The sequence below is a fragment of the Mesoplodon bidens genome (assembly GCF_964165515.1).
Source record: "Mesoplodon bidens genome assembly, chromosome: 2".
Classification (NCBI taxonomy): domain Eukaryota; kingdom Metazoa; phylum Chordata; class Mammalia; order Artiodactyla; family Ziphiidae; genus Mesoplodon; species Mesoplodon bidens.
In genome coordinates this window covers 107832344-107843572 of record NC_138177.1, presented here as the reverse complement: position 1 = coordinate 107843572, position 11229 = coordinate 107832344, and the positions used below count along the sequence as shown (strand labels likewise).

Sequence of the window (11229 nt, the reverse complement as noted above, 5' to 3'; positions counted from 1 at the left end):
GGTGAAAATTTTATCAAGTCTCCCACATGAGTGAACAGGCACAATTTTCACATGGAATTTGTTTTGCTATGCAATAGTTGGCTCTTGAGGTCCTGGCCTCCTTCTGGATCTGCTTACCACCAATCCTCCCCACTGTCCCCAGGCCCTGGGGGCAATAAAGAAAGGATGGATGCTGATGTGGATGTCATAGACTCACTTATTGGTAGAATCCCAGCTGGGAGTGCTGGTCTGGTGGCTCCTACTTTTTCATTTTTTTAATTTTGTTTTTCACAGAAGCAGGAGATTAGGTCATTTAATAGTACTGGCAGTGGTGGGCTTTGAGGTGTTAGGAGAATGGAGAAGGCTGGATATTTTTACTATGGAGAATGGAAGAATATTAGGAATTGCTGTCGTGGTAAAATGTAGAGAAAGCTCACTAGGGGAACACAGAAGAATTAAGTCAAGTTAAGGTCAATGTCGTGCATTCATGGTTGTTAGAACCTGCCCAATTATGCATTTTGCTACAGCAGCGCTCAGCAGCCCAGTTGCAAGCATGGAGCTTCAACCCCAGGGATGAGTTGTTTGTTTGTTTGTTTGTTTGACCAGGTAGGTGAGATAGTATGAGCAAGTTATTCAAGGCAGCAAAAGTATCTTGGCTGAAGTTATGGATAACGAAATCTAACCTGGATATGGAAGGGAGTGAAGGTACAAAGAGACTGATAGAAGGTTCTAAGATCCTAGTTGATTCTGATGTAAGAGGGCCATGGACCAATTTTTGAGAAATAGTGGATTTGAAATGATAGTTTAAAGTAATATTTTGAGAGGAGCTGAGTGAGAGAGAGACAGAGAGAGAGAGAGATGGAGAGAGGGGAAATACTGGCCGGACGGGATACTTAGTGTAAGAATAGGTGGTTACAGTGTGAAATGACTAACTTATTATCTCAAAGATGGAACAGCCTGAAATGATGAAAGGTTTAGGGTATGCCCAAGGGAGTGGGTGGCTGAAGTGGAGAGTGGAGTGGAGGTAAATATCACCAGAGGTGAGGAGGTCAAAGTACCAAAAGCCTAGGTAATCCATGGGGACCTTGAAGCCACCTCAGATGATGGCAGTACTTGCAACAGAGAGGCAAAACTATGAGCAAAGTTCAAAGCCATTAGTAAGTGAAGGGGAGAGAACTACAGGTGGGTAGAGACAAAGCAAAGATACAGAGTTGACTGGTTAAGGGTTTTCACACAATGGCAGAGAAGTGAAACTGGCCAAGAGTAGTTGAGTGCTTATTGTCTGCCAGGCTTTACATACATCAGTCCATTTCATACTCACAAACAACAACTCACAAACTTCATATAAAGTAGGTGCTATTTTTATTCCCCTTTTATGAGGAAACTGAAGTTTAGAGAGATTAAGCATCAACCAGCATCTCACAGTTCTTACCACTGCACTATACTTACTCATAAAATGGTCTAAAAGGTGTTTTAATACATTTCAGCTGAAAAAAAAATCAGATCTCCTGAATATTATCAGGAGTGGGATTAGCAATGGAAATAGTCCTTTAAATTTCATTTGTACTGAAATTTTTTTTTCAATACCCAGCAAGTAGCAGTACTAAATAATTCCATACTAGGTCATTTAATAGAAACAATGCAGTCTGCATGTATCAAAACTTCTGTCTACTCCATGCCTTGATGATTTCTTCAGCAGCATCCAGTGTACTGTCTTTCTGTAAATTAATGAAATAATCATCATTACATATCAAAATAAACTCAAGATGAAATAAAGATTTAAATATAAAAAATATACCCAAATCAGTCCATCCGTAATAGTCATGTAGTGATTTGGGAACCTAGTGCTTCTCAACCCCTGATAACTTAAGCTGGGCCCAGATGGGCTCCAGCCAGTCCTTGGCCTCCGCAGCCAAGACAGAGCCCAAGAGCATTCATGGGGTGGGGGACACCTTGAGTTGCATGACTGAAAGCTCTGCCCCATATTAAGCCACTTAATCTCAGCAGGAACACAGAGACTGGGAAATGGCATCCACAGCAGCATCCCTTGCCTAGGTGGCCAAATACACAAGTCCTGAGCTCTTTAAGGAGCCCAGTAGCAAATCAAACAAACCAATTATTTATAATTCTATATCCCATTGCTGTCAGGCTAGAAAAGTGAATGAACCTCACAAGAATTCAATGCTAGGGGAGCTAGAGAAGCATCACGGCAATCACTACATCATACTGTTTTGTGATGCTGGCTGCCAGTTCAGGGCACTTTATTACTACTTTCCTGACACCAAAGAAATCTACAAATTAACCAGTATAGGGCCAAAGAGCATCACCAAAAAAAAAAAAAAATGATTGACAAACTGTATATACAGATCAGACTGAAAACAGTTTAACCTGATCCCAGCCAGAACGATATCCGTCAGTGTGAACACCCTCACTCATAACCACTTGTGGCAGTCCAAGTGGCCTGCAGCACCAAAGACCCAGACTCATAAATAACACTGATGCAGGAGGAGAGTCTCAAGGATGTGCTGATGGGATCCATATTCACTGTTTCATCCATTTGGGTAGGAAGTATACAAAATCACAGACCTCTTTCAAAGAGGCTTCTAGACAACAGAGGAAAACCCCTCCCTTAGCTCCCAACACACAGAGGATGCCAGGCAGAGCAAGAATGGAGGAATAAATTAATACACAATTACAGAAAAAAGTCAAAGAGTACAGAAGAGTTTACACTGAAAAATAATCATCTGCTTCTTCCCTCCCCACCCCTTCCTACTACTCCCACCATCCCCCAACACAACAATTTATGGCAATTTCTGGTTTCAGTTCTAGTGGTTGTCACTAAAATCTAAATAATGTGTGTTTCTAATTTTTTTATTTATCAACTTCAGACAATGTTCACCATTCTGTGCTCTGAATGAGGAAAACTTGGTTCATTCACACTATTCTGCCCCCTCCCATCTAAGTCTCACAGTTATAAGCCCCTAACTCCCACACTGTTTGAGGGTCAACTGTACTGATAAAATTCATTTGTTTTTTGAATAGGTAATATCTACATATAGTAAAACATTAAATTGATGGATAAACTTCCTCTTCTGCTTTCTCTACTTCTCCTTTTCCTTTCTGTTCCATCTCTGCAGAGTGATTTAGTCCAAAAGCCATTACATGGGGCTGAGTGAAATAGGAGATCATGTATGGGGGCAGGGGGAGCCTTGGCAGCCTGGTGCAGGGTGCTGCAGCCAGAGTGGAGTGAGTAGACTTTCCAATGTTGGTGGCATGACGTGGTGGTGATGGCAGTGGTGGCACTGACCAGGAACAGGGTGTCAGAGTCGAGGGGGGTAAGTAAGCAAGGCCTCTGTATGGCAGGGTGGTTCCAGGCAGCTTGGAGCCTGGAGGGGATGAGGCAGGTATCTGCCAACGCAGACAGGCATGGAGTGTCAGAGCCCGTAAGGGAAGAGGAGGACGTCTATGCAGTGGGTGACAGTGGTGGCCTTGGAGACTTAGAGGAGGGTATCTCTACAGGAGAGCGACAGCAGCAGGTCAGCACAGGGTGTTGAAGCTCAGGTGAGGTGAGGATGGTGGCCATACAGGGGACAGGGGCAGCAGCCTGGTAGAGGTGTCAAAGCCTTATTAGGGTAAAAGCTGCCTGTCAGGGGTGCTGGGTGGAGGGGCAGTGGCACTGACAGGAGACTGGTCACATGCAGAAGTACTGATTAAAGAAGTGGTTACATGATGAGCCAGGTGTTTTACTGTCAAAGAAGGGAGGGACAAATATGGATAGGGAGAAAGCTAGAATGAACTCTGTGGTGGTTTCAATATATTTAGATAGACATAGAAATAAGTAGAATAGACACAGACATAGAATGTATGTATATACGTTTACATATTCCCTACGTCTGTCCCCTGGGAGGGCCTGGGAATACTAATACTCCAACGGCAATAAGCACTCCTAATGCCCAGATCTTGGTTTCTTAATACCATTCTCCACTAAAAGGTGATTCCAAGTTGGGCTAGATAATGACAAAATGAACCTGGTGCATCTTGCTATGCCAGAAAGTAAGGAAATGCTCAAAAAATGATGGGGACATGTCAAAGGAAAAAGAGACCAGCTTAAAGGGGCTCCTAATGGCCAAATCTGGGGAAATTTGAGCATCAAAATAAGTAATAATAATGATAAATTATAACCCACTGAATGAAACAGGAATCCATGAGTCCTTACATATATGAATGAACAGATAAATAAATTGCTTGATGAGAGATGGAATATTTCCACAGTTTGAAAGTACCTCACCACAAAACATTCATTATTTATCAAGGGAAGAAGTGAAACTTTACAGTAGAGAAGCCTGGCAGACACCACCTCAATAAAGTAAATTTAACATTACAAGCAGTAGGAAAAACTAAAATTATGTGCTGATAGGATGCAAAACAGTGAATAAAGCATCACTTCCACGGTTTCCTGCCAAAGGTGCATAATCTGAGTCTATTCACGAGTAAATGTCAAACAAATGTTGAGGGACCTTCTTCAAAATAAGTGGCCAATAATTTTCAGAAGTATTAAGGTCAGGAAAGTCAAGGAAAACTGAGGAACCATTCTAGCTTGAAGGAGACATGACAGCTAAATACAATGCACAATTCTGGCCTGGATTGACTGATGGATGACTGGCTGACTGACACGATTATGGCCTGGATTTATTTACTTACTTGGTTGTTTGTTATAAAAAGGACATTATTGGGGCAATTAGTGAAACTTGAACTGGATCTGAGATTAGATAGAATGATATAGCAATGTTAAGTTCATGATTTTGATGGTTATACTGTAGAAGAATGTTGTATAATGGGGAATACATAATAAGGTATTTGGGAGTGATAGAGGCATCAATAATTAAGTTAGGAACCTACATAAAATTGTTTGGAAAAACAGTTCTTCAAACTTATTTATTAAGAATATTTCAAAATATTTTTTTAAAGTAACCCAGCATCCCACCCATCTCCCTCAACCACTCAGTTCTCCTCCCCAGAGGCAACACTGGGATTTTATTACATCTCCTTCCAGGGACAGTCTAGGCACTTAAAAGCTTCTATCTCACTCCCTCCCTCCCTTTTTTTTTTTATATAGATAATAGTATTCCTCACAAACTGGTCTGCTCCTTGCTTTTAGCTTATGCTCTATCACTCCATGGAGCACTTTTATGGATGTGAATGTAACATAATTTATTCAAGCAGCCTTCATTGGTGAATATTTTGTTTATAATCCTTTGATACTATAAACAGTGTTTCACTGAAAATCCTCGAACACAAGACATTCAATGTACAAGTAAATCCACAGGAAAAAATCCTATAAGCAGAACTGCTGGGTCAGAAGATATGTGCATTTATATTTGGATGATACATTTTCATACTAACCACTGCAGAGATTTTATACATTATACTAGTACTCTCAATCAATGCATGAGAGTATCTTATGAAACTTTTCAGTTGTTTTGCTTGTTTCCAAATTATCAGAAAAAATAAAATTTCACTGCAGTTTTATTTTTCTTTTCTCTTATTATGAGTGAGGTATAGCATCCTTTCATATATTTGACAACTACTGAGGACTTTACCCATAATCACTGTAAAGTGCTGCTGCTTTTGGTTTGTTTTGCCCTAAATTCAACCTGCTTTCTTTCAATTTCCACTTTCTTGGCACGTTTTGCCACCCTTTTATTTTTTGCTTTTCCAAGAGGTTGGATGAGGTGTGTCAGCTTTCCCTAGGGACTTCTTGGTGTTGCTCCACTATCTTCCAATATTGAATGCTGATGCAAAGGAGGTGAGTCCACACTGATCCTCCTCTCCTGTCTCCGCGGAGGCCTTGATCATCTTGTCTAGATGCCAAAGGATCATTTATAAAGTCCAATAGATTAAAACAAGGCATATCTCAGTGTTATTCTGTGACAATGTTCCCTGAGACAAGCCATTCCCTTCCCATTTTTAGATTTGTTTGTTTTCAATGGAAAGCATTCTCAAAATAAAGCTATACAATTCTTTCCCAGTTCCATTGGTCTGCCTCTCCGCACCACTCCCTTCAGGAACTCTAGGTATTTCATTTGTCTTCCACGTCTGTAATTTTTCTAACATTTTAAAATTCTTTGTTCCTGGGAGTTCCCTGGTAGTCCAGTGGTTAAGACTCTGGGTTTCACTGCCGTGGCCTGGATTCAATCCCTGGTTGGGGAATTAAGAGCCCACAAGCCACACAGTGCTGCCAAAAAAAAAAAAAAAATTCTTTGTTCCTTTCTACTTCTTTTTGCTCACTCTTCTCAATCCTCAGTGTGCTTACAGAAGTATTTAGTGTTCTCTGTGCTGTTTCCAATGTCACTACAATTACCAATAGCTTTATTTTTTCCCTTCAATTTCTTACCTGAGCTCTGACAGCTGCCATTTCATCTTCTTACATTATCTTACTCTATCTTCCCTGAACTTTTAAAAATCTCTGCTGTAACTTGTTTTACATGTTTTGAATTTGAAATATCACACTTTTGGTTTGCTCTATGGAAACATTTTTTTTCTTTTTTTGGTTGGATATTCTCTGATATTGTCTTTCACTGTATCTTTCTCCTTTTCCCCTTATAGTATCTTTTTAGATTCATAGCTGGTTCCTTTTAATTACTCATCTTTGATTGAATTCTCTTTGTAAGCTCCCACTGCCAGCACACCTACGTACGGCTCCTATTGTTCTGGGTAATGAGTAAGCTACCTGCTGGCTCTGTCTACGATCTGAAGACGTATTTGCAGGTTTCTATAAAGGAAGATCCAGGGAACCATTAGAAGGGAGTAGAAATTATCTCTGGCTCACAAGGTTAAATATGGTTAATGTAGAGTTCAGAGAGAGGGAGTTCTTTTAGACTTTATTTCTTTCCAACTAATTTAATTGGCTCCCTCCAATGTAATGTATCCACACTGCCTCAACACAGCTTTAGCAAAAATGACAGAGGTGAAGAGCAAATCTATACAGCCCTTTCTTTCCACCTGGTTTGCACAGGTGCTAGAAGACATGACTGTATGTTTCCACTCTGCCTCTTCCATGGGGCCAAATGTGTCTGGAGAAGTTCCCACTACCAGTGCACTTACTGTTCCTGCTGTTCTGGATAATGAGTAGGCTACCTGTTGGCTCTGTCTATAATTTGAAGATGTAGAAGCAGAAGCCTTTCTTCGTGTCTTCCTTCTACCATTACCTTCACTGATTTGGCAACTCTTTCTCACTTCCTGGGGGATCTGTGAATTTGTTTTCCATTCTCCTAGTTGTTTCTTTAATAATTTCCAAGAAGAGAATGGGGAAGGGCCATGTTTACCATTCTAAAACTGGAAGTCTTATGCTACTTTTTTCTTCTGTTACTTCTGTTTATAACTTCAAATAATATACCTCTGTTTCTAGATCCACTATAAGATGCGAGTGTTAATGGCTTTACCCTTTCTTCTACATTTCAGACAATTAAATGTTGACATTGTTATGCTGGTAAGATTTATATTCTATTCTGGATAAGTCTCCCATAGTTTGACTATAGGATGGCTCTAAAAGTTGAAAAGAGTTTACATCATTCTGTCTAGACTTATACATGAGTGTGCAGGTATAGAGAGTGCCTTAATCTTCATAAGATTGTTTTCAGTAGTGATAACATCTTATCATTAAATTGTTAAAAATAGCAATAATACATTCAGATTATTTTTAGCACAGATCTGATGGTACTGAATTCTCTTAGCTTTCATTTACCAGGGATGTATGTATACTGTTTTCAGTTTTAAAGGATATTTTCCTGGATATACAATTCTAGGCTGACATATTTTTTATTTCAGCACTTTAAAGGTGACATTTCATTGTAATCTGGTCTCCACTGTTTCTGATAAGAAGTTAGTTAACATTTGTACCTTTGCTCCCATGCATGTGAGGTGTAGTTTTTCTCTGGCTGCTTTCAAGATCTTATCATTATCTTTGGTTTTCAGCAGTTTGATTATGATGTGTCAAGATGTGATTTTTATTTGTATCCTGCGTGGTTCACTGAATTTTTAGATCTCTAAGTGGCTTTTCACCAAATATGGGGAAATTTTGGCCATTATTTCTTAAAATATTTTTTCTGCCACATTCTCTCTCTTTTTCTTTGATACTCCAGTTACATGTATATTATTACTTGACGCTGACTCATAGATCTGAGACTCTCCTTATTTTTCAAAAATAATTTTTCCCTCTTTTTTCAGATTGGATGATTTCTGTGGATCTGTATTCAGGTGGACCCATTTTTTTTTTTTCACAACCTCAATCCTCTGTGTTAAGCCCCATATATGTTTCATATCAGATATTACTTTTTAAAATTCTTAAAGTTCCATTTGGTTCTTTTTAAGAATTTAAAATTAATTAATCTAGTCACTCATTATGACCATATTTTCCTTTTATTTCTTGAACACATTTATAATATCTGCTTTAAAGTCCTTGTCTGATAATTCCTACATCTGGGTCACCTTAAGATCTATTTCTATTGACTGCATAGAAGTCACATTTTTTTTCATTAAGGGTCACATTTTCTTGTGTCTTCACATGTGTATTAATGTTTGGTTGCATGCTGGACATTGTAATGTTACAGGTAAGGAGTCTGATTACATTGTAATCCAGTAAGCTCAACTTCAAAAAGTGCTGAGTTTTGTTCTGGTAGATTAATTTTATGGCAGCAAGCCAAAAATTAAAAACTGCATATGAGTACATCATGTCTAGCAACAGAAAAAAATGGTGATTTATAAATCAGAAGGAAGGACATTATAAATGTGTTTTTGAGTAGAACAGGGAACTTACTTTAATGAAGCAAAATCGCACAAATTTCTCAAACTGTAATTTGGTCTCTGCATTACAGAATGCTGAAACTGGGATGGCTGACAATTTCTGAAAAAACAAATAGGAATATAAAATGGGAAAAACAGGAAAACTACTTACACTTTAAATATTAATTTTTGGAGCATAAACATTAAAAACAAATAGATACTTCTAAATACTCACAATAATTTCCAAAAGAAAAATGTTTTTAAAATCCTCCAGGGAATTCCCTAGTGGTCTAGTGGTTAGGACTCCACACTTTCACTGCTGAGCGCCTGGGTTCAATCCCTAGTTAGGGAACTAAGATCCCGTAAGCCATGCAGCGCAGCCAAAAATAAAATAAAATCGTCCAAATAGCTATGAGTAGAATATCATGTAACAAAACTACAGTTAACAGTTTTCAAAGCATGTCAGCAGGTTTCCTTCATAAATTATAACATACAGCACAATATTGCAAAGGCCAATAAACGTTACCTTATTTTTAGTCATCCATTTTACAAATTTATAGTCATAAGGTTCGTTGCTGTTCTTCATATCAGAAAGGTCTGTATCTAAAACAACAATAAAAATCGGATGGCCTATGTATTACATCTGAGGCAACGTGTATTTCATCTGTCTATCAAGATTCAAAATTTTCTCTCAAAATGTTCTCATGCTGGATTCATACTGCATGGTGTGGTGGGAAGTAAGGAATTCACAGAGAAGCTTTACTGATACTCTAAGGCAGTACTCACATATACATCTGATTGATCATGCTTGTGTATACAGCTTTTAGCATTGGAGGAGAGTAGGAAAGGGGAAGGACAAAGAAGAGTGTTGCCTTTCCGTTTAAAAATAACATAAGCCTCTATGATCATTATTAAGGAAATAACACCTAAATTTAGAGTACTCATCTGTAATAATTATGTCTCCAAATGGTAATTCATTATTAGATTGTAAGCTCCACAGGGGTATTGCAATCTATCACTATCCCCATCTCCTATGTCAGAGTCTAGCATATAAGTAATGAAAAGCATATTTGTAGAATGAATAAGTTAATATTATTCATTATTTATAAAGGGAAAATGCCTATGTAGTTCTCCAAAGTGATATCTTTATTGTTTCCTCTTCCAAACATTATGCTTAAAAAAATTTTCTTTTAAATTTGGTGAAAAACTTCAAATATATATTCTTATACTTATCTCTTGTTCCAATCTTGCTTTAAGGTCTGGGTAAGATATTTCTCTGGCATTCAGATTCAGCAATCTACATTTCATATTGTTTTGATTTTACTGACTTGTACTCAAGATCTTTTTGAATGCCCCAAGCAACAAACATTGATGGCTACTGTAATCAATGAAATTTTACAATTTATTACTCAAAATAAATTAAGGCAGTTACCTTTACCTTTTTTCTTTTATTCACTAAATACTACTGGGTCCCTTCAAATTAACAGTGTAAAAACCTTGACATTGAAGAAAGTTTCACCTGTGTTTTTTTTAAATGACTTAATATGGTTTTCCTTAATGATTGTATTTCAATTTTCTCCTGTGCTTTAAGAATGTAAAATTTCCATATAATAATGCTAATAATACTCTACCATTTATTACTATTTGTTAAGCATGTTACATGATTCTCTCATTTATTTGTCCTACAATTCTGATAGAAGCAACAATCCTTATTTTACAAATATAGAAGTTAAATTACTATTTCAAGTCATATGTATGTGTGTGTTTAATTCAGATTTGGCTCTAACAAAATGACAAATTAAAATAGAGTCTAACTGTAAATTACGTGAAAACTCCAAGTGACAAGTACACAATAGTAGCATACTCAAAGGTAACCTGGAGAAAGGAGTGATTACAGCAGTAGAAGAAAGAACAGGAGGGTACTTACTAACTGTAATTGACACAGGCTGTACTACTCATTCATTTTTTTAAATTTTTATTGGGGTAGAGTTGATTTACAATGTTGTATTACTTTCTGCTGTATAGCAAAGTGAATCAGTTATTTATTTATTTATTTATTTTTTTGTGATACGCAGGCCTCTCACTGTTGTGGCCTCTCCCGTTGCGGGGCACAGGCTCCGGACACGCAGGCTCAGCGGCCATGGCTCACGGGCCCAGCCGCTCCGCAGCATGTGGGATCTTCCCGGACCGGGGCATGAACCCGTGTCCCCTGAATCGGCAGGCGGACTCTCAACCACTGTGCCACCAGGGAAGCCCTGAATCAGTTATATGTATACATATATCCACTCTTTTTTAGGTTCCTTTCCCATATAGGTCATTACGGAATATTGAGAAGAGTTCCCTGTGCTATACAACAGGTCCTTATTAGTTATCTATTTTATATGTAGTAGTGTGTATATGTCAATCCCAATTCTTCCAACTTATCCCCCCCACTCCACGCCTGCTTTCCCCCTTGGTAACCATAAGTTT

At 38.2% G+C, this 11229-nt stretch overlaps 1 protein-coding gene across 4 annotated transcripts in view; it reads right to left on the bottom strand.

Moving 5' to 3' along the window:
* Positions 1 to 1324: 1324 nt before the first annotated feature.
* The window catches only part of KYAT3 (kynurenine aminotransferase 3), a 56645-nt gene continuing 46740 nt past the window's right edge, over positions 1325 to 11229 (bottom strand). For all 4 annotated transcript variants that reach the window (XM_081225593.1, XM_081225595.1, XM_081225596.1 and 1 more), the window contains exons 12-14: positions 9287 to 9363; positions 8795 to 8881; positions 1325 to 1697 (exon numbers count right to left, since the gene is read on the bottom strand). In XM_081225593.1, the coding sequence (XP_081081719.1) occupies positions 1635 to 1697; positions 8795 to 8881; positions 9287 to 9363 (227 nt within the window). In that variant the 3' untranslated portion in view covers positions 1325 to 1634. The remainder of the gene's footprint in view (positions 1698 to 8794; positions 8882 to 9286; positions 9364 to 11229) is intronic.